A 21,151-nucleotide genomic window follows, 5' to 3' on the forward strand; every position below is an offset into this window, starting at 1 on the left:
CACACACACACACATACACACACTCCCACACTCACACACACACACACACACCTACACACACGCACACACACACACACACACCTACAGTACACACACGCACACACCTACACACACACCTACAGTACACACACGCACACACCTACACACACACACACACACACCTACACACACACACACACACACCTACACACACATACACCTACACACACACACACCTACACGCACACACATACACACACCTACACACACACACACACACACACACACCTACACACACACACACACACACACACACACACACCTACACACACACACACACACACACCTACACACACAGACGCACACACACACACACACCTACACACACACACCTACACACACACTAGGGCATTAACGACTTCAGATTTCTTCAGGTCGATTTATCTATCAATAAAGTCGTGTGATGACATCATCACACTTACACAGCGGAGGAATGGCCGTCCTGGTGCCATTATGTTATGGTGTTCTTCTTCTCTGGCTAGCTAACTCCCAAACATTAGGCTAGCTAACGTCAACATGCTGGATAAAAGCGAAGTGAAGTTGGTTTGATTTTGGATATTCCAGTTGGATATTCGAGGTGAACTTCACCGACACTTTGACGCTTATTTCGCCGACTCTACCGAAAGCCGGGTTGAGAGCGGTACCGCAACGGTCCTCAAGAACGGTTTCTTCACAATGCAACTTAAATGTTAGGGGGTCTACAAATGACCGTTTTATATGACTTTTTTCAAATCTTTGATTTTCAATAGCTCTGGTACCACGTGACTCAAAAATACCAAAATAGACTCAAATTGTTCAGGGACAAGATACACCTGCACGAGATACACCTTTCATTTTCTCCAATTTCATCTCACATTATTTTATATTAAAGCTCATTGAGATAGCTTTTTTATGGTTCATTATTCACCTTTACTTGCTATTAGTTTATGAATTGGCCTTAGCAAGACCCCAAAAATCATTTTCGTGACATGAGACTGCATGAGACCCTGTGAATTTATTATTTTAGAATTGCGGTGTACTGGCTAGTACATGGGTTCCCAAACTCCATCAATGTGGGCCTGCCCTCTGAAAACAGTAAAACACCCGCCCCCCCAACCCCTCAAATGTGTCCATTATGGAAGGCAGCGTTAGCTAGCCTATAACGTTACACAGCTAAGTTAGCTCGGTGGCACCTGTTGCTAGTTAACGTTATGCTGTTTTCATGCCTGCGGGGGGAGGCTCTCTCTGCACTATCCACAAATGTAGTATACTTCTCTCCCATTATTTATTTTGATCTTCTGACCTTTAAAATCACGTTTCATTCAAACAAACCATAGACAATTAAAAAATAAAAAACATAACGTGGTACACCCGCCTGAGATGGTTGCATAGGAGAAGAGGGGCTAGCCAACTCGTTAAAACTCTCAGAAAAATATATTATTTGATCGTGTACTACCGTTTGTCATGTGCGTGAAGCGTATTAAGACTTAAGATGTCTCAAAAAAGTCATTATTTCACTCGTCCGTCAAAATCTGCGAAACAAGAACACTCCAGCCACGACTGAACCAACGGACAAGATGGCTAACGCTCCACTCAATGATGAAAGCTCTTCAATAGCTAATGTAGCTACAGAGCTGCAGGGCATCCGAGCCATTCTTGAAAATCTGGCTAAAGACATGTCAGGAGTGAAAAATGCGGTAGAATCGTTGAATGTCACTGTTAACCAGATGGGGAATAGAATCACAGAGGCCGAATCAAGAATATTCAGGCTAGAGGATGACGATGCTAAGAGAGGCCCGGAGGTGGAACGTGTGGTGAAGCAAAACAAGCTCCTGAGGGAAAGGTTATCGGCTCTGGAGGGTTACTCCCGACGCCAGAATGTCATAATATCTGGTGTCAAAGAGAGAATGGAGGGTCAAGATTTGGATGCTTTTCTCAAGACACTATTGAGTGAGAGCCTGGAAATAACAGCAGACGACTGATACGAAGCTGACAGGGTCCATCGCGTAGGCCCGGCTCCGGCGAGTGACAACCCCAGACCGAGACACATCATAGTTCGGTTCCTGCGTGATAAGGAAAAATCTGCGGTACTGTCAGCAGCGAGGAAGAAGAAGCAGGTGATGTGGAGAAATACTAGGATTTACTTCTTCCAAGACTACGCCCAGGATATACAGGAGAAACGCAAGAAGTATGATGAAGTGAGGCGAATGCTGCAGAAACGCAAGATTGAGCTCTGCGTTATCCAGCCACGATGACTTTCACACTGAACAAGCGGCGACACGAGTTCTCCGACCCGGGAGAGGCGAAGAACTTTCTCAGCGGCTTGGGTGCTTTGGATGAAGCGGAGGCTGGGGCAAGAGGACCATGCTCTGGCAGTGAGGATTGACTCGGATACTAGAGACTGAGAATGGCTGATAGATGTAGTTATGACTGATTCTTTGTTTGACTTGGAGAGCACTCGCGGAATAAACAAGCCTACGGGACTGCACCTGCTGAACAGACGCACCAGGCTATAAACTGTAACCGAAGGACATTTTACCTTTCTCCGTTTTGCTAGCCTACATCAGGCTAGCTGGGTAAGGTTATTCTGAATAATAATAGAGGCCTAGTTATTTTTTATTTCTTCATGAAGTGACGTAGGCTACGAGTTCTTATTCTATTTCCTTCTTCCCTTTTTGGTGGTTTCAGTTTTCTATGATGGCTTATATTTTCGGTCGGTAGGTTTATAGTAGGCCTAACATAAAGCTAGGTGTGGACTGGAATGTAGCCTACTGTATGATAGTCTGGCACAAAATATGTAGTCTATAGCATACGTGGGATGTTAATTACTGCTCTCTTCGTGTTTAAAGTTGGTGCCATTGCGTCGTTTAATATCTAAAAATAGAATATCAGCCAGTACGTTGATTCAGGGAAATTAATCATTTATCAGCACGGGACAAAACGGTGCGTGATCAGTTATAGTTGTTAAAATCAAAGAAACTGAGCAGGTTAGGTCGAACTCATTAATTAATTAATTAATTAATTAATTAATTAATTAATTAATTAATAATATAGTAGTATTTACTGTAGACCTACCTGCAAGGGCTGGGAGGAGGGATTGGTGAGCCAATATTGGAGCCATCAATGGGAACTAGTTCCACGGACCCACTGTTGTTAAACTGCGGGAGTGGCTGGCATACTGACCAGCATTTTTTTAAGTTTGTTATTTTTTTCTTTTTGGTTTGCTTTGGTTGTTGCGTTTATATGTGTCATGTCTAGTCATAGTGTACAGGTGAACGTTCTACAGACAGTATTGGGCCTAGGTTCGGTGCAGGTGTACTTTTCTTCAGATGGGTACATCCATGGGATGAATATATAATAGCTTAAAGGCAACATTCATTTTTCTTCGCACGGGATCTCTAGTAGTTAGGTATGGGTTTACTTAAAATAGTATCTTGGAACATAGCAGGGTGCACGCATGTTATTAAAAGGAAGAAAATCCTAACATATTTGAAACAAAAGAAGGCTGATATAGCGCTTATTCAAGAAACTCATTTGAATGAGGAAGAATCTGCAAAATTACAGGGACAGGCTTATTTTAGTACGTTTTCATCTAGTAAAAGGGGAGTGATTGTTCTGGTTAGGAAAAACATAGATTTTCAGGTGCTGAATCATTTTTCACATAAGGAGGGTAGGTGGGTGATATTAGATGCTATTATGGGAGGTCAAAGACTGACGGTAGCTAATATATATGGTCCAAACTCAGTATCCCCAGACTTTTTCCACGAAGTCTGAAATATAATTAGGAAGGTAGAGAATGACAATGTCATTGTAGGGGGAGACTTTAACCAAGTGAGAGACCTGAGTATAGACAGGTCCTCGCAACCACCTCGAACTAGTTCCACGTCAATTACTGCAATAGATACGATAATGGAAGAGTTGGGTCTAATTGATATATGGAGGTTATTACATCCGCTAGAAAGAGATTATACCTTTTTCTCTCACCCGCATGCCACATACTCAAGGATTGATTATTTTTTAGTTTCTAGGGCTCTGGTGGAACAAGTATTGAGTACTACGATTGGCAACATTGTTGTGACTGATCATGCACCAGTAGATTTAGTTATATCCCCCCAAGAAAATGAGTGGCGGGAGTTCCTATGGCGCTTTAATAGTCTCATGCTAAATAAATAAGAATCCTGTACGTTTATACGAACGGTGATGGCTGAGTTCTGGGAATTTAATGAGGGCTCAATCTCGGACTCTGCGGTGACATGGGATGCCTTTAAAGCATATGTGAGGGGGCGTCTTATTCAACACAGCGCAATAGTTAAAATAATAGAAAGTGATAAAATGTTGAAACTAGAACAGGACATAAAAGAACTTGAAAAGCAATACATGCAGCACCCAGAACCAGAGATATGGAATAACCTTAATAAACTAAAATATGATATGAATAATATATTACAAAGGAAGGCTGAATTTTCTTTGTTCTGTACAAAGCAAAAATATTATGAGCAAGGAGAGAGAGCGGGGAAATTATTGACACATAGAGTAAAACAGTTACAAACTCAAAATGTTATTCCCTCAATATATGATAGCGACAATACATTGATCACAAATAAAAAAGGAATTAATGAGGTGTTCAAGACATTCTACCAAGAGCTCTATACATCACAAGGCGCAATGGATGACTCTAAACTGGAGACTTTTTTCTCGTCAATTAACATGCCGAGCCTAACTGAAGCCCAAAAGAATACTTTAGAAGGAGACATCTCTATTGAAGAAATTCCGCAAGCAATTCTCAATCTTAGCCTGGGAAAGGCGCCAGGAAATGATGGGTTCACTTCAGATTTTTATAGAAAATTTATGGTTGAGTTAGCCCCAAGGTTACAAGTTGTATATCACGATGCCTTGCAGAAAGGGAAGCTTCCTGAAAGCATGAGATCAGCTGTTATAACACTTATTCATAAAAAAGGAAAGGACCCGCAGTATTGTAGTAACTTTCGCCCAATTTAATTAATTAATGTGGATGAAAAAGTGCTGGCTAAGATTCTAGCGACCAGACTAGAGGATGTGGTTCCGAGTCTGATTCACCCGGACCAAGTAGGGTTTGTAAAGGGTAGAAACTCATCTGATAATTTGCATAGACTATTGCACCTCATGTGGAATTCAAGAAATTAGGAAGATCCAGTAGTTGCCCTCTCTCTAGATGCGGAGAAGGCGTTTGATAAGGTGGAGTTCTCTTTCTTATTTTATATTTTGGAGAAATTTGGTTTTGGTCCTTAATTTCTACAATAGGTAAAGCTGATGTATACAGATCCAATGGCCACGGTACTTACCAATGGCATTATGTCACCTTCTTTCAAGCTGAGTTGTGGCACAAGACAGGGCTCACCTCTTTCACCTCAAATTTTTGCTCTTTTTCTTGAACCATTAGCAATTGCCTTACGGGGGAATAAGAATATAGTGGGGATACATGCGGGTCAGGAAGAACACAAACTTTTCTTGTACGCTGACGACATTCTGGTGGTTTATAGTAACCCTGAAACAGCAGCACCAGAGATTAACAGAGTGATAGACTCCTTTTCTGAAATATCAGGATATACTATCAATTGGGCAAAATCTGAAGCCATGCCCCTGTCTTAATTATGCCCTCCAGCCATAATCATTAGAGACAAATGGCGGTTTAGATGGATGCCTTTGGGCCTGACATATCTGGGGATTAAGCTAACACCGGGTTTGAATAAAATAATGGAATCCAACTTAAATCCCATTATTAAAAATATTGACTCTCTATTACAGAATTGGACTAAGATGTATATATCGCTGATGGGTAGAATCAATTTGGTGAAAATGATTATAGCTCCTAAGATACAATATATTGTGTACATGTTACCACTGTCACTTCTGCACGTGTTGTTAAAGCGATACAACAGAATAATTGAAAGTTTTATTTGGATGGGAAAAAAAGCCCTTATTTAATCGTACTAAATTATATGCAGATAAGGATAAGGGGGGATTATCGCTCTCAAGGATTGACTGGTACCACTTTGCCTTTTCTCTCTCCCAACTCTCTAAAATGAACCTTCCGCCAGAACAGGCTCCTGCTTGGGTGAGGATAGAGGAGGAACTAGTGTATCCATCCTCCTTGGAGGCCTTTTTAACTCAAATGGGTAGAGTGGTACCATTTAAGAACCCAGTGTTGTCTTTTGCTAGAGAATCTTGGAAAATGGCGCATCATTACACAAAATCTTGCCCATTTCTCACGCCTAAAGCTTCCATATGGTACAATAAGAAACTTTTGATAGGCAAGAAGGCCTTTATATGGGGACATTGGGCCAAGGCAGGTATCCATCTCCTTGGAGACTTGGTTGGGAAGGAAGGATTGAGATCCTATGACGAGATAAAGAAAGAATATAATTTGGACAAATCAGAATTCTGGAGGTTCTTACAAATAAGGCCAATATTGGCCAATGTGAAATCTAAATTAAATCAACAAACTAGGATTCAGGAATTATTCCATGTAACATGGCATTGAAAGGGTGGTGCCTCAATATTTTATGAGCATTTTAGGGATGCGCACACACCGCGACTAGAAGGGCTAAAGATTAGTTGGGGAAAAGGATATTGGGGAGGGGATCTCAACTGCTGATTGGAATAAACTTGTGGCATAAGTGTTCACGTGAAATGCAATCACAACTTATTCGTTATAAGATAATCAATAGAAGCTATTGGACCCCATGTAAGTTGGCTAGACTGAAATTAAGGAACAGAAAAAAACAGAACGCATGTGGGATAAGATTTTTGTTTTATTAAATAGGATTCTGAAGGTACTGCTGATCAAAACCCCAAAACTCTCTTGGGATTGATACCAGATGATATTGAAATGTCAAATCGTCAGAGGTTGTGGTTGCAACTGGCTATGACAACTCGCTGTAGAGTAACTTTAAGACACTGGAAGTCCTCCGCCCCTTCCACCTATAATGAATGGTTAGAAGCAATGTTTAAAATGGTAACATATGAACGAGTCACATATAGAGTTGCAGGTAGGGAGGACTTGTATAGTGAAGTATGGGGATTGTTTGTGACTGAAATTCAAAGATTTAATGCTGGATGTTGAGGGAATTGGTCTGTAGGTAAGAATGTAGGCATGTTGACTGTTTTGTCCATTGTGTTTTTTGTTATTGTATGTTTCTATATCTATAATTTAGTTTTGTTTTTTTATATATATATTTCTTTTTTTGTTAGGACAGTTATCTGAAGATATGTGCATTGTGCGTTGTCATGTTTGTACCTGTCAAAATATTTAAAAAAAACAACAACAGGTTTTTCCTTTTTTTTTTCTTACCATCCCTCCGCGCCTCCCCTGAATTTATTTGGGGACCCCCCAGGTGAGGCCCACCTCACAGTTTGGGAATGCCTGGGCTAGTACACTGGCGGGAAATCTTGTAGTGGAAACAGAAGTGACACGTCACAATATCAGGAAGACAACAAACACTTCGCCCCGCGAAACGAAATCTACATGCGAAGACCGGTATTTACCTGCGCGTTTGTTATCATTTCCCCCCCATCATTACAGCGAGTGAGTGGGGGATTTTGGGAAGTGTGGTTCTTAAAATGCAGTGCCGATTTTATCACGACCAGTGCTGAGTTATCTCACCAGCTTTAATTTTTATCTTCCATTTTCTTTACCTTTTCTTTTAAATAGCTCTGGGACCACGTGAACTAAAGACCCCAAAATAGGCCCATATTGTTCAGGGACATTGGCTGCACGAGGTACACCTTTTATTTTGTCCAATTTCATCTCACATTATTTTATATTAATTTTTATCTTCATTTTTAGACTTTTTCTTTTCAATAGCTCTGGGACCACATGCCCAAAATACCCCAAAATAGGCTCATATTGTTAAAGGATTATTCCTGCACGAGATACACCTTTTATTTTGTCAAATTTCTTCTCACATTATTTTATATGAATTTTTTAATTGTCATTTTTAGACCTTTTCTTTTCAATAGCTCTGGGACCACGTGACCAACACACCCCAAAATTAATGGGTTTCAAATGTAGTCCTAGACCTGCCATGTTGAGGACCAACATAGGTGTTTCAAATGAATGAATTAGTTCTACTCCATAGGATTCGAGCCAATCAGATAAATTGAAACACCTGGGGGCGAATTCACTAAAGGATTGCGCAGCTTTTCCTGACGCAAAGCCTGTGCAAATAAGTCAAAAATTATGTTTGCTATTCACAAAGCCCTCGCAAAGGGTGAAATACGGTGTTAACTGCGTTGCGTTCGTCATTGCGTTTCTCTGCGCCGGTGTTATTAGCTCATATTTAAATTAGGTCATATGGGCGGAGAATGTTCCCCTTTCTATGCAAATGAACATTATTGCAAAACCCGCCCAATTCACAAAGATCGGCGCAAATTGCCTCACGCAGTTAAAGTGAAATTAATTGCGTTTTCAGAGACGTGGTGGTATTTAAGCGCAAGGGGTGTGTCGCGGCCAGCCTGTCCGCTGATCATGGCAGCAGTGATTGTTGCGAGGCGAAGGCATCGCAACGCCAGGCATGTTGTTCGTGAGAGAATATTTAGAAGAAGGTCACTTTTTGATTTAACACTAGAACCACCGCGGTAGCTGTTTGGACACCAGAGCGCGCAGCTCTTCAGCCAACTGGAGGATGAAGTCGCGTCTGGGGAGGCTCAGTTGACTATGCGTCTCTCCACCCGTCCCCAGTGAGTCCAAGCTCCCCCAATGAATAATACTTATTTATAATAGCCTACATAGCACGACACTGTGCGTATAATAGTCTATACGCGAAACTGCGCATTCCCTATAGCTGTTCATTGAACGGCTGGGGGCCGATATAGGTATAAATAAATAAAAACATAGCCTACACAATATTTTTTTTATTTGAATGGTCTTGGAAATATTTTGCTTTTGTATCATAGGTGACGGCAGGTATCATCTTCAGCCATGGATGATGACTCCCGTGCGTAATCCTTCCAACGTTGGAGAGGCGGCGTACAACTGTGCTCACATCAGGACGCGCGGTGTGATTGAGTGCACATTTGGAATCCTGAAAAGCCGTTTAGATGCCTAGATCGTACCGGTGGGGCAATGTTATACACTCCCCCAAAAGTATGCCAGATCATCGTGCTGCAACTTGCATAACATAAAATGACAATTTTTCCTTTGTTCGTCTTTTCGAATCATTCCACCTCCGTTTGCAGTCTTCCGCGTTTACACACACAAATGGCACTGACTGATTGGGAAATTAAACCCCAAATATGATTTTTTGCTGCAGTCGTGATATTTTTTGCGGAAAGCTGTGAGACATGTTTTTGAACCTCGTCCGTGAGGCCTTCAAGTTCGCTGTCTGAAAATCGTATCTTTCTTTTTCTGTCTGCCATCGTCCAATGATATGCATACGAGTTGTATGCGCTGTATGCGCAGTATTTATAGTCATTTCCTATATCAGCAGCAAATTGCACTCAGCCGCAAACACCGAATGGGCGTGTTTGCGCTGGGATATTATTAGCGCAATGTCTTTAGTGAATAGGTTTTTAAAACGGAGCACATAGCTGGAGCAACTGACGCGCAATGTAATGGTGCAATTAGCGGGCGCAATTTGCTTTAGTGAATTCGCCCCCTGGTGTTTCAATTTAACACTTGGTCCCCAATATGGCAGGTCTAGGACTACATTTGAAACCCATGAATAAGCTCATATTGTTCAGGGACCTTGTCTGAATGAGATACACCTTTTATTTTGTCCAATTTCATATCACATTATTTTATATGAATTTTAATTGTCATTTTTAGACCTTTTCTTTTCAATAGCTCTGACCAAACACGTGGCCTAAAATAAATTCAAATGTTCACTGAAGGGTGGCTAATACATGTAGGCTTTGGCGAAGTTAATAATTTTAAGTTGACCACATAGAACACATAAGCTATAACGGATGTACCCTATACATCTGATAATTGGCTACTTATCATTGCGTTAAAACCCATTCTCTCACAGGTCACTCACAGGGGGCGGGGTGGGGGTCTGTCCTACCTGTAAACTGAGGTCATTGCTGTAAGTTATATAAACCTCGGTTGTATCCCATTACCTCTTTTGGTGTTTTGAATCTATTTAAGAGTCAAGGTAGAGTCAATGTAAGACCTTGTGATAGTTCAAATTCATACATTAGGCTATTGTCTACAAAATATAAAATAAAGAGCATTAATCAGGACATATAGGTCTAAGCCTAGTCTAGGACTTCTTGAAGGGCCAGTAAAACATTGATAGTGATGATAGCTAATGATGATGATGATGATAGCTAAATGGGTGACTGATTTTGCTCAGCCTGTGTTCTGAAAAGTTGGCCCTCTTCAGGATTAATTACCACCCTTTATATTATATTCAATTCATGGGTAGCGCATTATAATCATCATCATCATCATCATCTAACCCAAAGCCTACATGTATTAGCCACCCTTTAGTGAACATTTGAATTTATGTTAGGCCACATGTTTGGTCAGAGCTATTGAAAAGAAAAGGTCTAAAAATTACTATTTTAAAATTAAATAAATTAAAATTAATATAAAATGTGAGAAAAAACTGGACAAAATAAAAGGTGTGTTTCATGAAGCCAATGTCCCTGAACAATATGAGACTATTTTGGGGTCATTCGGTCACGTGGTTCCTGAGCTATTGAAAAGAAAAAGTCTAAAAATGACAATTAAAATTCATGTAAAATAATTTGAGATGAAATAGGACAAAATAAAAGGTGCATCTCGTGCAGACAAGGTCCCTTAACAATATGAGACTATTTTGGGGTGTTTTGGTCACGTGGTTCCAGAGCTATTGAAAAGAAAAGGTCTAAAAATGACAATTAAAATACATATAAAATCATTTGAGATTAAATTGGACAGAATAAAAGGTGCATTTCATGAAGCCAATGTCCCTGAACAATATGAGACTATTTTGGGGTCATTCGGTCACGTGGTCCCAGAGCCCAAAAGACGGTCTTGCGGTAGGAGCTCTCAACCCCGGCTTTCGGTAGGGTAAAGTCGACGAAATAAGCGTCAAAGTGTCGGTGAAGTTTACCTCGAATATCCAACTGGAATATCCAAAATCAAACCAACTTCACTTCACTCTGGAAAAAGACAGATAGCTAGCTGGATCAGACAGCTTTTTAAAACTGTTGCCAATTACAGCTAACGTTATGGTTCGTTTATCTAACATTAGCTAGGTTGGCTACTAATACAGTAAGACACGGAGATCATGGTAAAAACTTCCCAATTTGTATGATGACCACAAATACAGTTATAAAACATATGTACAAATTATATTAAAATTAGAGGTGAGCACCATTGAGACTGCAACTATTCAATTATTCTCAAGATGAGGAGAAAGGGTTCAGAGCTGCCTTACCATGTTGGATAGATGGTGAAACGGCACAAAGACAGCAGGTGCGCGAGCCAGACAGATTTCTGTTGGACGCGGGTGTAGGGGAGTGGGGGAGGGTTTTTCACACTTTAGGGTGACGTCAACAATGGGAAAACGAATTTGGAGCATTTTCAACCCGAGTCAAATTGGACTGAAAATGTTAAGCTTACAGTTTCTCCAAAACTGATATATTTAATGTTTTTATTGTGTTTCTTCAATGTCCTCTTGTGCAAATAGCACTTACAAACTCAAAAAAGTGAAATTGACCATGTTATACCTTTAATGCCCTAATACACACACACACACACTGTGGTAGGCCCGGGGGAAACAATGGGAAGTTCCGGTCGGGGCTGTACTCTTTAGCGCCGGGGCGCGTATTTATTCCACCAACAGACAGAAAAACAGGTCAAAACCAAACAGGTCAAAACCAAACAGAAGATTCCCCGGTGGTGGGGCGGCTCCTCGAGGGCTGGTCAGCCGGGCTGCGTGGATCCCTCGGGTTAGTCCTGCCGGTGACCAAAAACAGGGTGTTAGGAAGATTGGTAATTTAAGCGTTCAATGGCATCTGCATGCCATTAACACAACCACTCACTGTGTTCCTCCCCCCTTCTCTCTGTCCAGCCTGGCCTTTTCACCTCTCCTTGCCGCGATTAGGTGTTGGGACCCAGCTGGCTGGTAGCTGGGTTGGTCCTTGATGAGCTGATGAGGGTCAGGTGTGGCGAATGGCCTGTAGATTCCCTCCACCACAGATCCCTGCTGCCAGGGTTCTGAAGTGGAGGGCAAGGTGTGCCTGTCCCAGCGTGACGCTCTCCACGGTGCTGAAGTGGCGGCGAGCGGGTGCCTACCCGAGTCTTGTGGGCTCCCGTGGCAGGCCCGCAACGTCCCACCGGCGGGGGAATGCCACACACCCCCCCCCCTCAGATCCAAGCCGGGGTCTCCGTAGAGAGCCCAGTAGGACGCCGCCCTCCTGGAGAGGGCGTCCGCATTGGCATGGTCCCTGCCGGGCCGGTGCTGGACCTGGAAGTGAAACTCCTGCAGGCTGAGGAACCACCGGGTTATACGGGGGTTAGTGTCTTTCGCCACGCTAAGCCAGCGGAGGGGGGCATGGTCCGTTATCAGCGTGAAACGCCTACCTAGGAGGTAATACCTCAACTGCTGAAGGGCCCATTTAATGGCAAGCGCCTCCTTCTCAATGGTGGAATAGTTCTTTTTGTGGGGAAGGAGCTTTCTACTCACGTACACGACCGGGTGCTCTTCACCCCGCTTTTCTTGCGACAATACGGTGCCCAGCCCCACCTCCGATGCGTCGGTGTGGACCACGAAGGGCAAGGCGAAGTCTCGGGCAGCCAGTACCGGCTCCTGGCACAGGGCCCGTTTCAGGGACGTAAAGGCCACCTCCGCCTCCGGGCTCCAGGTGACCTTATCCGGCAGGCACTTCCGGGTGAGACTGTGCAAGGGTGCGGCCAGGGAGGCAAAACCAGGGACGAACCGTTGATAATACCCAACCAGGCCTAGGAAGGATTTTACCTCTTTCTTGGACGAGGGGCGGGGCCAGGAGGCCACAGCGTCAACTTTTTCCTGTTGTGGCCGGACGCACCCCCTTCCGATCCGGTACCCCAGGTATGCGACCTCCTCCAAACCGAGACGACACTTTTGGGGGTTGGCCTTCAGGCCTGCCTGGACGAGGGCCCGGAAGACTGCTCGCAGGTGCAAGAGGTGCCTCTCCCAGTCGGGGCTGTGGATGACAATATCATCGAGGTATGCAGCTGCATACTCACGGTGGGGCCGTAGCACCTGGTCCATCAAGCGCTGGAAGGTGGCTGGGGCGCCATGCACACCAAAGGGTAGCACGGTGTAGTGGTAGAGCCCATCTGGGGTAGAGAAGGCAGTCTTCTCTTTCGCCCTCGTGGCCAGGGGCACCTGCCAGTACCCCTTCGTCAGGTCCAAGGTGGAGACAAACCGTGCCGGGCCCAGGCGGTCAATAAGCTCATCCACCCGCGGCATGGGGTAGGCGTCGAAGGTGGAGATCTCGTTGAGCCTGCGGAAGTCATTGCAGAAGCGCCATGTCCCGTTGGGCTTGGGCACCAGGACAATGGGACTGGAACAGGGACTCCGGGTCTCCTCTATCACTCCGAGCTCCAGCATGTCCTGCACCTCCTTCCGGATGGCCTCACGGCGGGCCTCTGGGATGCGGTATGGTCGCTGCCGTACACACTGGTCGGGGGGAGTGTGGATGTCATGCTGGATGAGATCCGGCCGGCCGGGCCGCTCGGAGAAGAGGCCCTGGTGTTGGAGTAGTAACTCACGCAAATCCTGGGCTTGGGTGGGCCCCAGCTGCTCCCCCATGGGTACGTCTGGGAGGGCCGGGGTGGTCGTGAAACTGGACACCTGCTCCCTCACTGGTTCTCGGGGCTCCTGGTAGGGCTTAAGGAGGTTAATGTGATATAGCTGGGTAGGCTTGCGCCTTCCGGGCTGCCGGACCCTGTAGTTCACATCGCTTATTCTTTCGATCACTTCATATGGCCCCTGCCACTGGGCCAGAAACTTGCACTCCGCTGAGGGGATCAAAACCAGCACCAAATCCCCTGGACTGAATGATCGTACCTGGGCGTTCTTGTTGTATGTGCGTGCCTGGCTCTGCTGCGCTCTCTCCATGTGTTCCCGGACGATGGGCCAGACCTGCTTAAGCTGGTGTTGCATCTGCTCCACATGCTCGATAACCGTCCGGTGGGGAGAGGGCTGGGCCTCCCAGGCCTCCCGGGCGACATCTAACAGGCCTCGGGGACGCCTGCCGAGCAGGAGCTCGAATGGGGAGAAGCCTGTAGAAGCCTGGGGTACCTCACGAATAGCGAAGAGAACATAGGGGATTAGGCGGTCCCAGTTACGGACGTCAACATCAGTCACTTTCCTCAACATACGTTTCAGTGTCTGGTTGAAGCGCTCAACCAGCCCGTCGGTCTGTGGGTGGTAGACGGAGGTCCGGAGGTGTTTCACCTTCAGGAGGCCAAGGACCTCCTTGAACACATTGGACATAATACCCCTGGTCCGTTAGCACCTCCTTGGAAATCCCCACCCGGCTATACAGCAACACCAGTTCTCTGGCCACGGCTTTAGCGGTAGCGGCCCGGAGGGGGACAGCCTCTGGGTAACGAGTGGCATAGTCCAAAATGACCAGGATATACCGGTGGCCTCGGCTGGACTTAGGTAGTGGACCCACAATGTCAAGGGCTATACGCTCGAAGGGTACCTCTATGATCGGCAGGGGGACGAGGGGATGACGGTAGGGCGGTCGAGGCGCGTTCTTCTGGCACCTTTCACAGCGTCTGCAATAGTCACTGACCGCCCGGGTCAATCCCGGCCAGTAGAACCTCGCTCGGATACGATCTCGGGTCTTGTCCATCCCGAGGTGAGCTCCTAAGACATGGTGGTGGGCCATGTACAACACTTTGGAGACATAGGCTTTCGGTACAATAAGCTGTTCCACCGTCTGGCCATTGTTCTTCTCCACTCTATACAGCAATTGTTTTTTTGTGCAGAAGTAAGGAGGGTTTAAGGGGCTCACCCGGTCGATGAGAACACCATCACGTGCTGCCACACTCGCCCAGGCATGCTGCAGGTTGGGGTCTCGGAGTTGGGCTGTGGCGAAACTGCCGCCGGCCTCTTCGTGTCCCTCGTGCTGGAAGGGGAAGTCTGACAACCCGGTCAGTGGCGAGCTGAGGTCATCTTCCTCTTGTGGCCAGGCAGCCAGGGTGGTGGTCGGGGCCGCCTCGTCGGGGCTACCCTCATCCTCAGAGGGGGTGGGGGACGGCGAGCTCTCGTCGGCCGGAGTGCAACGGGCGGCAGGCGGGTGACCATGGCTAGCTCCGGCGTGGGGTGGGGCCGTCGCCGTCTGAGTCGGGACCGGGCCCTTCCACCTTCCCACACCAGCCGCTCAAACAGGGGGCAGTCTCTCCCAATAAGGAGGGGGACCGGAAGTTCCGGCACAACCCCAGCCTGGACTGAAAACATCCCCCTAGGTGTGCGCACTTGTATGCCCGCCGTAGGGTATGTACAGGTTACACCATGGACACAGCCAACATCAATGTAGGGTCCCTGGGGGGTTGGGGCCAAATTGGGGCATACCAACGTTACCCCGCTACCCGTATCAATCAAAGCGTAGGTATCAGTTTCACCTACCCGGACGGGAAGTTGGGGTGCCTCTGCCCCCTGGTGGGCCCAGCAGGTGGTGTGGAGGCTGCGGCTTGGGGTGGGTCGGTCTTCAGTCCCTGGGGCGGATGCCATGTGGACGTCTGGCTGGGGACACTGCCGGGCGAGATGTCCAGGCTGGCCACAGGAGAAGCACTTCCAGACCTCGGGCTGGTCTCCTCGTCTCCGGGGGGCAGGGGGAGTCGGCCGGCGGCCTCCAGGAGGCGTGGGATCAGCCAGTGGGGAGCCCTCCTCACGCCGCTTCCGACCGGGGGGCCCCATCATTTGTTCCATCACCTGGTAGTTCTCCAGATGGGTGATCATCTCCTCGAGGGAGGAGGGGTTTTGCAGCGCCGTCTGTCTTCGAGCACCGGGGGGTAGGGACCGAAGGCAACGGTCCATAACCAGCCGGTCCACGGCGGTGGGTCCCTCTCCGGTGGTGAGCCATCAGCGGGTGAGTCGGACGAGGTGTGTTACTTGACTTCGGACAGGGCCGTGGAGATCCATGTCCCACGCGTGCCACTGCTGGGCTCGTGCCTGTAGGTGGACTCCGTATTGGGCCAGAATGGAAGCCTTCAGGGTGTGGTAGTCCGCGGCCTCGTCCTCACCCAAGTCACGGCAGGCTCGCTGGGCTTCTCCCGTCAGGAAGGGGGCGAGGAGGGTAGCCCATTCCACCCGGGGCCAGCGTTCCCGGTCAGCCGTCCTCTCGAACAGCTCAAGGTAGTTCTCGATGTCATCCTCCGGCCCCAGCCCGGTCAGTAGCTGGGCAGGAGGAGTCCGGGTCTGGGCGCTGGGCGGAGCGGCGGGGCCCGCGAGCCGGTTGATGAAGGTGGCCAGGCTGTCCTGAAGCGTAGCCTGGTTCTGCAGCAGTAGAGCGATGGCATTGTTGAGGTCTGTCATCCTTGTTCTGGGCGAGGCGGCGATGGATCCTAGAATGCCCGCATTCTCCACCATATGTGGTAGGCCCGGGGGAAACAATGGGAAGTTCCGGTCAGGGCTGTACTCTTTAGCGCCGGGGCGCGTATTTATTCCGCCAACAGACAGAAAAACAGGTCAAAACCAAACAGAAGATTCCCCGGTGGTGGGGCGGCTCCTCGAGGGCTGGTCAGCCGGGCTGCGTGGATCCCTCGGGTTAGTCCTGCCGGTGACCAAAAACAGGGTGTTAGGAAGATTATTATTTAAGCATTCAAACTACTATGGCATCTGCATGCCATTAACACAACCACTCACTGTGTTCCTCCCCCCTTCTCTCTGTCCAGCCTGGCCTTTTCACATCTCCTTGCCGCGATTAGGTGATGGGACCCAGCTGGCTGGTAGCTGGGTTGGTCCTTGATGAGCTGATGAGGGTCAGGTGTGGCGAATGGCCTGTAGATTCCCTCCACCACAGATCCCCGCTGTCCAGGGTTCTGAAGTGGAGGGCAAGGTGTGCCTGTCCCAGCGTGACGCTCTCCATGGTGCTGAAGTGGCGGCGACCGGGTGCCTACCCGAGTCTTGCGGGCTCCCGTGGCAGGCCCGCGACGTCCCACCGGCGGGGGAATGCCACAACACACACACACACCTACACACACACCTACACACACACCTACACACACACACCTACACACACCTCTACACACACACACACACACACACACACATTTACAGAGGCACATGCTCACTGATCTGGGCTTATGTGTTTTCTTCATGATGTTTCAGGAGAGCTGTCTCTCACTAACTTCAGCACCCAGAAGCTGGAGGAGATCACCAACAAGGGCCTCCGCATCTCCAGCAACCAGGTAAACACGCGCACGCACACACACACACACACACGCACACACACATGCACACACACACATACACACACACACAAAATGAATGCATACACACAGACACTATATGACAGTCGTGTGTGTGTGCGCGCGCATATTCGCGTGTGTGTGCGCATGTGTGTGTGTGTGCATGCATGCGTGTGTGCATGCGTGTGTGCATGCGTGTGTGTGTGTGTGTGTGCATGCGTGTTTGTGTGTGTGCGTGTGTGTGTGTGTGTGTGTGTGTGTGCATGTGTGTGTGTGTGCGTGCGTGTGTGTGTGTGTATTCCAGGTGCAGTACTCCCTGATTGACCAGCGTCCTGCGGCCAAGATGGCGGAGTTCTGTCTGGCTCACGACATCCCGCTCCTCACCTACGGCACTCTGGGTAAGAACCACTCATCTGAACACCAGATCTATGACAGAACTGCTGGTCTAGAGCAACCTAGATCTGTCTGGGAAAGAACCACTCATCTGAACACCAGATCTATGACAGAACCGCTGGTCTAGAGCAACCCAGATCTGTCTGGGTCAGAGCCACTCATCTGAACACCAGATCTATGACAGAACCGCTGGTCTAGAACAACGCAGATCTGTCTGGGTCAGAACCACTCATCTGAACACCAGATCTATGACAGAACCGCTGGTCTAGAGCAACCCATATCTGTCTGGGTCAGAACCACTCATCTGAACACCAGATCTATGACAGAACCGCTGGTCTAGAACAACCCAGATCTGTCTGGGTCAGAACCACTGATGCTACTGATGGACTGTAGAAGCACATGGCCATGCTGAGAGCACCTCCAGGCTCTCTGACTCATCCCAGTCCTGTATGATCTGCTGTGTCTTCATGCTCTCATCCCAGTCCTGGATGATCTGCTGTGTGTTCATGCTCTCATCCCAGTCCTGGATGATCTGCTGTGTGTTCATGCTCTCATCCCAGTCCTGGATGATCTGCTGTGTGTTCATGCTCTCATCCCAGTCCTGGATGATCTGCTGTGTGTTCATGCTCTCATCCCAGTCCTGGATGATCTGCTGTGTGTTCATGCTCTCATCCCAGTCCTGGATGATCTGCTGTGTGTTCATGCTCTCATCCCAGTCCTGGATGATCTGCTGTGTGTTCATGCTCTCATCCCAGTCCTGGATGATCTGCTGTGTGTTCATGCTGGTGTTGTTGTCCACAGTATAGAGACAGAGTAGTGTCATAGCAAGGGCTGTCAGGCTCTCTCCTGTCTGGAGCCATTTTTCTCCTCTCTCCCTCCCTCTCTCCCTCCCTCTCTCTCTCTCTCCCTCCCTCCCTCTCTCCCTCCCTCCCTCCCTCTCTCGCTCCCTCTCTCTCCCTCCCTCCCTCCCTCCCTCCCTCCCTCACTCTCCCTCTCTCCCTCCCTCTCTCCCTGCCTCCCTCACTCTCCCTCCCTCCCTCTCTCCCTCCCTCCCTCCCTCCCTCCCTCCCTCCCTCCCTCTCTCTCTCTCTCTCTCCCTCCCTCACTCTTTCCTTCTCTCCCTCCCTCTCTCTCTCTCTCTCTCTCAGCCGGTGGTCTACTCTCGGAGCGCTACCTCGGGAAGGCGGAGCCCAAAGGGCGGGCGGAGCTCTACACCCCCTCCCTCCGGAAGTACAAGGGCATGATCGACTCCTGGGGAGGGTGGGGCCTGTTCCAAGAGCTGCTGGTTGCCCTGGACACGGTCACCAGGGGACGCGGCTGCTCCATCGCCACGGTGGCGACCCGCTACATCCTGGACCGGCCGGCGGTGGGCGGGGTCATCGTGGGCTGCCGACTGGGCGTGGCCGAGCACATCCAGGACAGCCTGCGCAGCTGCAGCCCGGAGATGAGGCTCACGCCCTCTGACCTGCAGCCGCTGGACGCCTTGACCAGACGCTCCAGAGACCTGAGCACCCTGATAGGAGACTGTGGAGACGAGTACAGAGAGAGGGACGACAGAGGAGGCCGATGAGGAGGGAGGAGAGAGAGAGAGGGAGAGAGAGAGAGAGACAGAGAGAGAGAGGGAGAGAGAGAGAGAGACAGAGAGAGATAGAGAGACGACAGAGGAGGCCGATGAGGAGGGAGGAGAGAGGGAGAGAGAGAGAGAGGGAGAGAGAGAGAGAGAGAGAATGATATATTGTGTTCTACATTTTTAAAGGGGATTTAAAGAGATAATTTCAGAGCCGCCTGTATGATTCACACAATAAAGCTTTTCTGCTTCTCTATTATGAAATGATTCTGTGTGTGTGTCTTAGTGAGGGGTGTGTGTGTGTGTGTGTGAGTGAGGGGTGTGTGTGTGTGTCTGAGCATAGGCGATTTTACCCTCTGAGAGTAGGGGGGGCAACATTTTGACGTGAGAAAAAAAAAACAGTTCTGCCGTCTCGTCCCATCTATTTACAAAGAATACCAGTTGTGAACAGTATGCTAATAAGAAATCCGTATGACAATTCAATATGTACAACGCATCAAACTTCATCTAGACACCACGAGCATGTCAATATGACTTTATGACCGAGCACTAGGCCATATCCAACATCACAACATCAAACTGCAACTGCCTGCTGGTGCTAGCTTCCTCGCCGATTGCACCTGCTGCGCTGTCATTTCGAGTGGTAGCTTCTTCATTAGCATTGCCAGATTTTATTTTATTTTATGAAGAAGTGGTAAATTGTTTTTATAGCTCTTTTTGCCATTATGAGCAGGTTGGCTAGTTGTAGCTTGTTGAGCACTGAGCAGTACAGTCAGATCTCATTTTTTTCGACGGACGAGTTGTGCCATTAGTGGATTATGAATACATATATATATATTTTTAAAGGTAGCCTAGTTTAAGTTATAAATACACTTTTAAAATTAATTATGATCTAACACAAACTGGTACAAACCAAAATTATGTATTTAATAATTGTGTTAATTAGTTTTAATTAACTTTAAAAGTTTTTTTTTTTTTTTTTAAGAATCTGAGCAGAGTTGGGCTGTCCAATCAGGGGGGGCACTTGCCCCCCCTGCCCCCCCTATAAAATCGCCAATGTGTCTGAGTGAGGGGTGTGTGTGTGTGTGTGTGTGTGTGTGTGTGTGTGTGTGTGTGTGAGTGAGGGGTGTGTGTGTGTGTGTCTGAGTGAGGGGTGTGTGTGTGTGAGTGAGGGGGGTGTGTGTGTGTGTGTGTCTGAGTGAGGGGTGTGTGTGTGTGTGTGTGTGTGAGTGAGTGAGGGGTGTGTGTGTGTGTGTCTGAGTGAGGGGTGTGTGTCTGAGAGAGGGGTCTGTGTGTGTGAGTGAGGGGGGGTGTGTGTGTGTGTCTGAGAGGGGTGTGTGTGAGTGGGGTGTGTGTGGTGTGTGTGTGTGTGTGTGTGTCTGAGTGAGGTGTGTGTGTGTGTGTGTGTGTGTGTGTGTGTGTGAGTGAGGGGGGGCGGGGGCGAGGGGGGACGAGAGGGCTTGGGGAGGTGAAGTCAGACATATGAGTGCCTGTATTTACATTTTGATCATAGCAGATGCTTTTATCCAGAGCGATTTATAATAAGTATGTCAGTGGTGGTTGGTCCCATAGGCCAGGGTCAAAAGTGGCTCAGCCCAAAATATCTATTTGTTTCAGACAGTTTTGAAGAGAAGATCAGTCTCAATGTGGTCAGTGCTCGTGATCTGACCATGTTAATCAGTCAGGGGAAAGAGGGTCAGCCTTCTGCTTTACCAGATGCTGTTTTTTTATAATTATTATTAGCCAATCAGATGAGCCTACTTTATGAGCTAACCCTGAGGTAAACTAAACTG

At 47.8% G+C, this 21,151-nt stretch overlaps 1 protein-coding gene across 1 annotated transcript in view; it reads left to right on the plus strand.

Annotated features, from left to right (window-relative positions):
- LOC311315008 (uncharacterized protein) overlaps nucleotides 1-19,583 on the plus strand; it is a 24,151-nt gene extending 4,568 nt beyond the window's left edge. Inside the window, exons 6-8 of the mRNA XM_084445581.1 lie at nucleotides 17,319-17,398; nucleotides 17,703-17,796; nucleotides 18,940-19,583. Of these exons, the coding sequence (XP_084301707.1) occupies nucleotides 17,319-17,398; nucleotides 17,703-17,796; nucleotides 18,940-19,361 (596 nt within the window). The 3' untranslated portion in view covers nucleotides 19,362-19,583. The remainder of the gene's footprint in view (nucleotides 1-17,318; nucleotides 17,399-17,702; nucleotides 17,797-18,939) is intronic.
- The last annotated feature ends 1,568 nt before the right edge of the window (nucleotides 19,584-21,151 follow it).

This window comes from Borostomias antarcticus (genome assembly GCF_949987555.1).
Source record: "Borostomias antarcticus genome assembly, chromosome: 11".
In the NCBI taxonomy this organism is placed as follows: Eukaryota; Metazoa; Chordata; class Actinopteri; order Stomiiformes; family Stomiidae; genus Borostomias; species Borostomias antarcticus.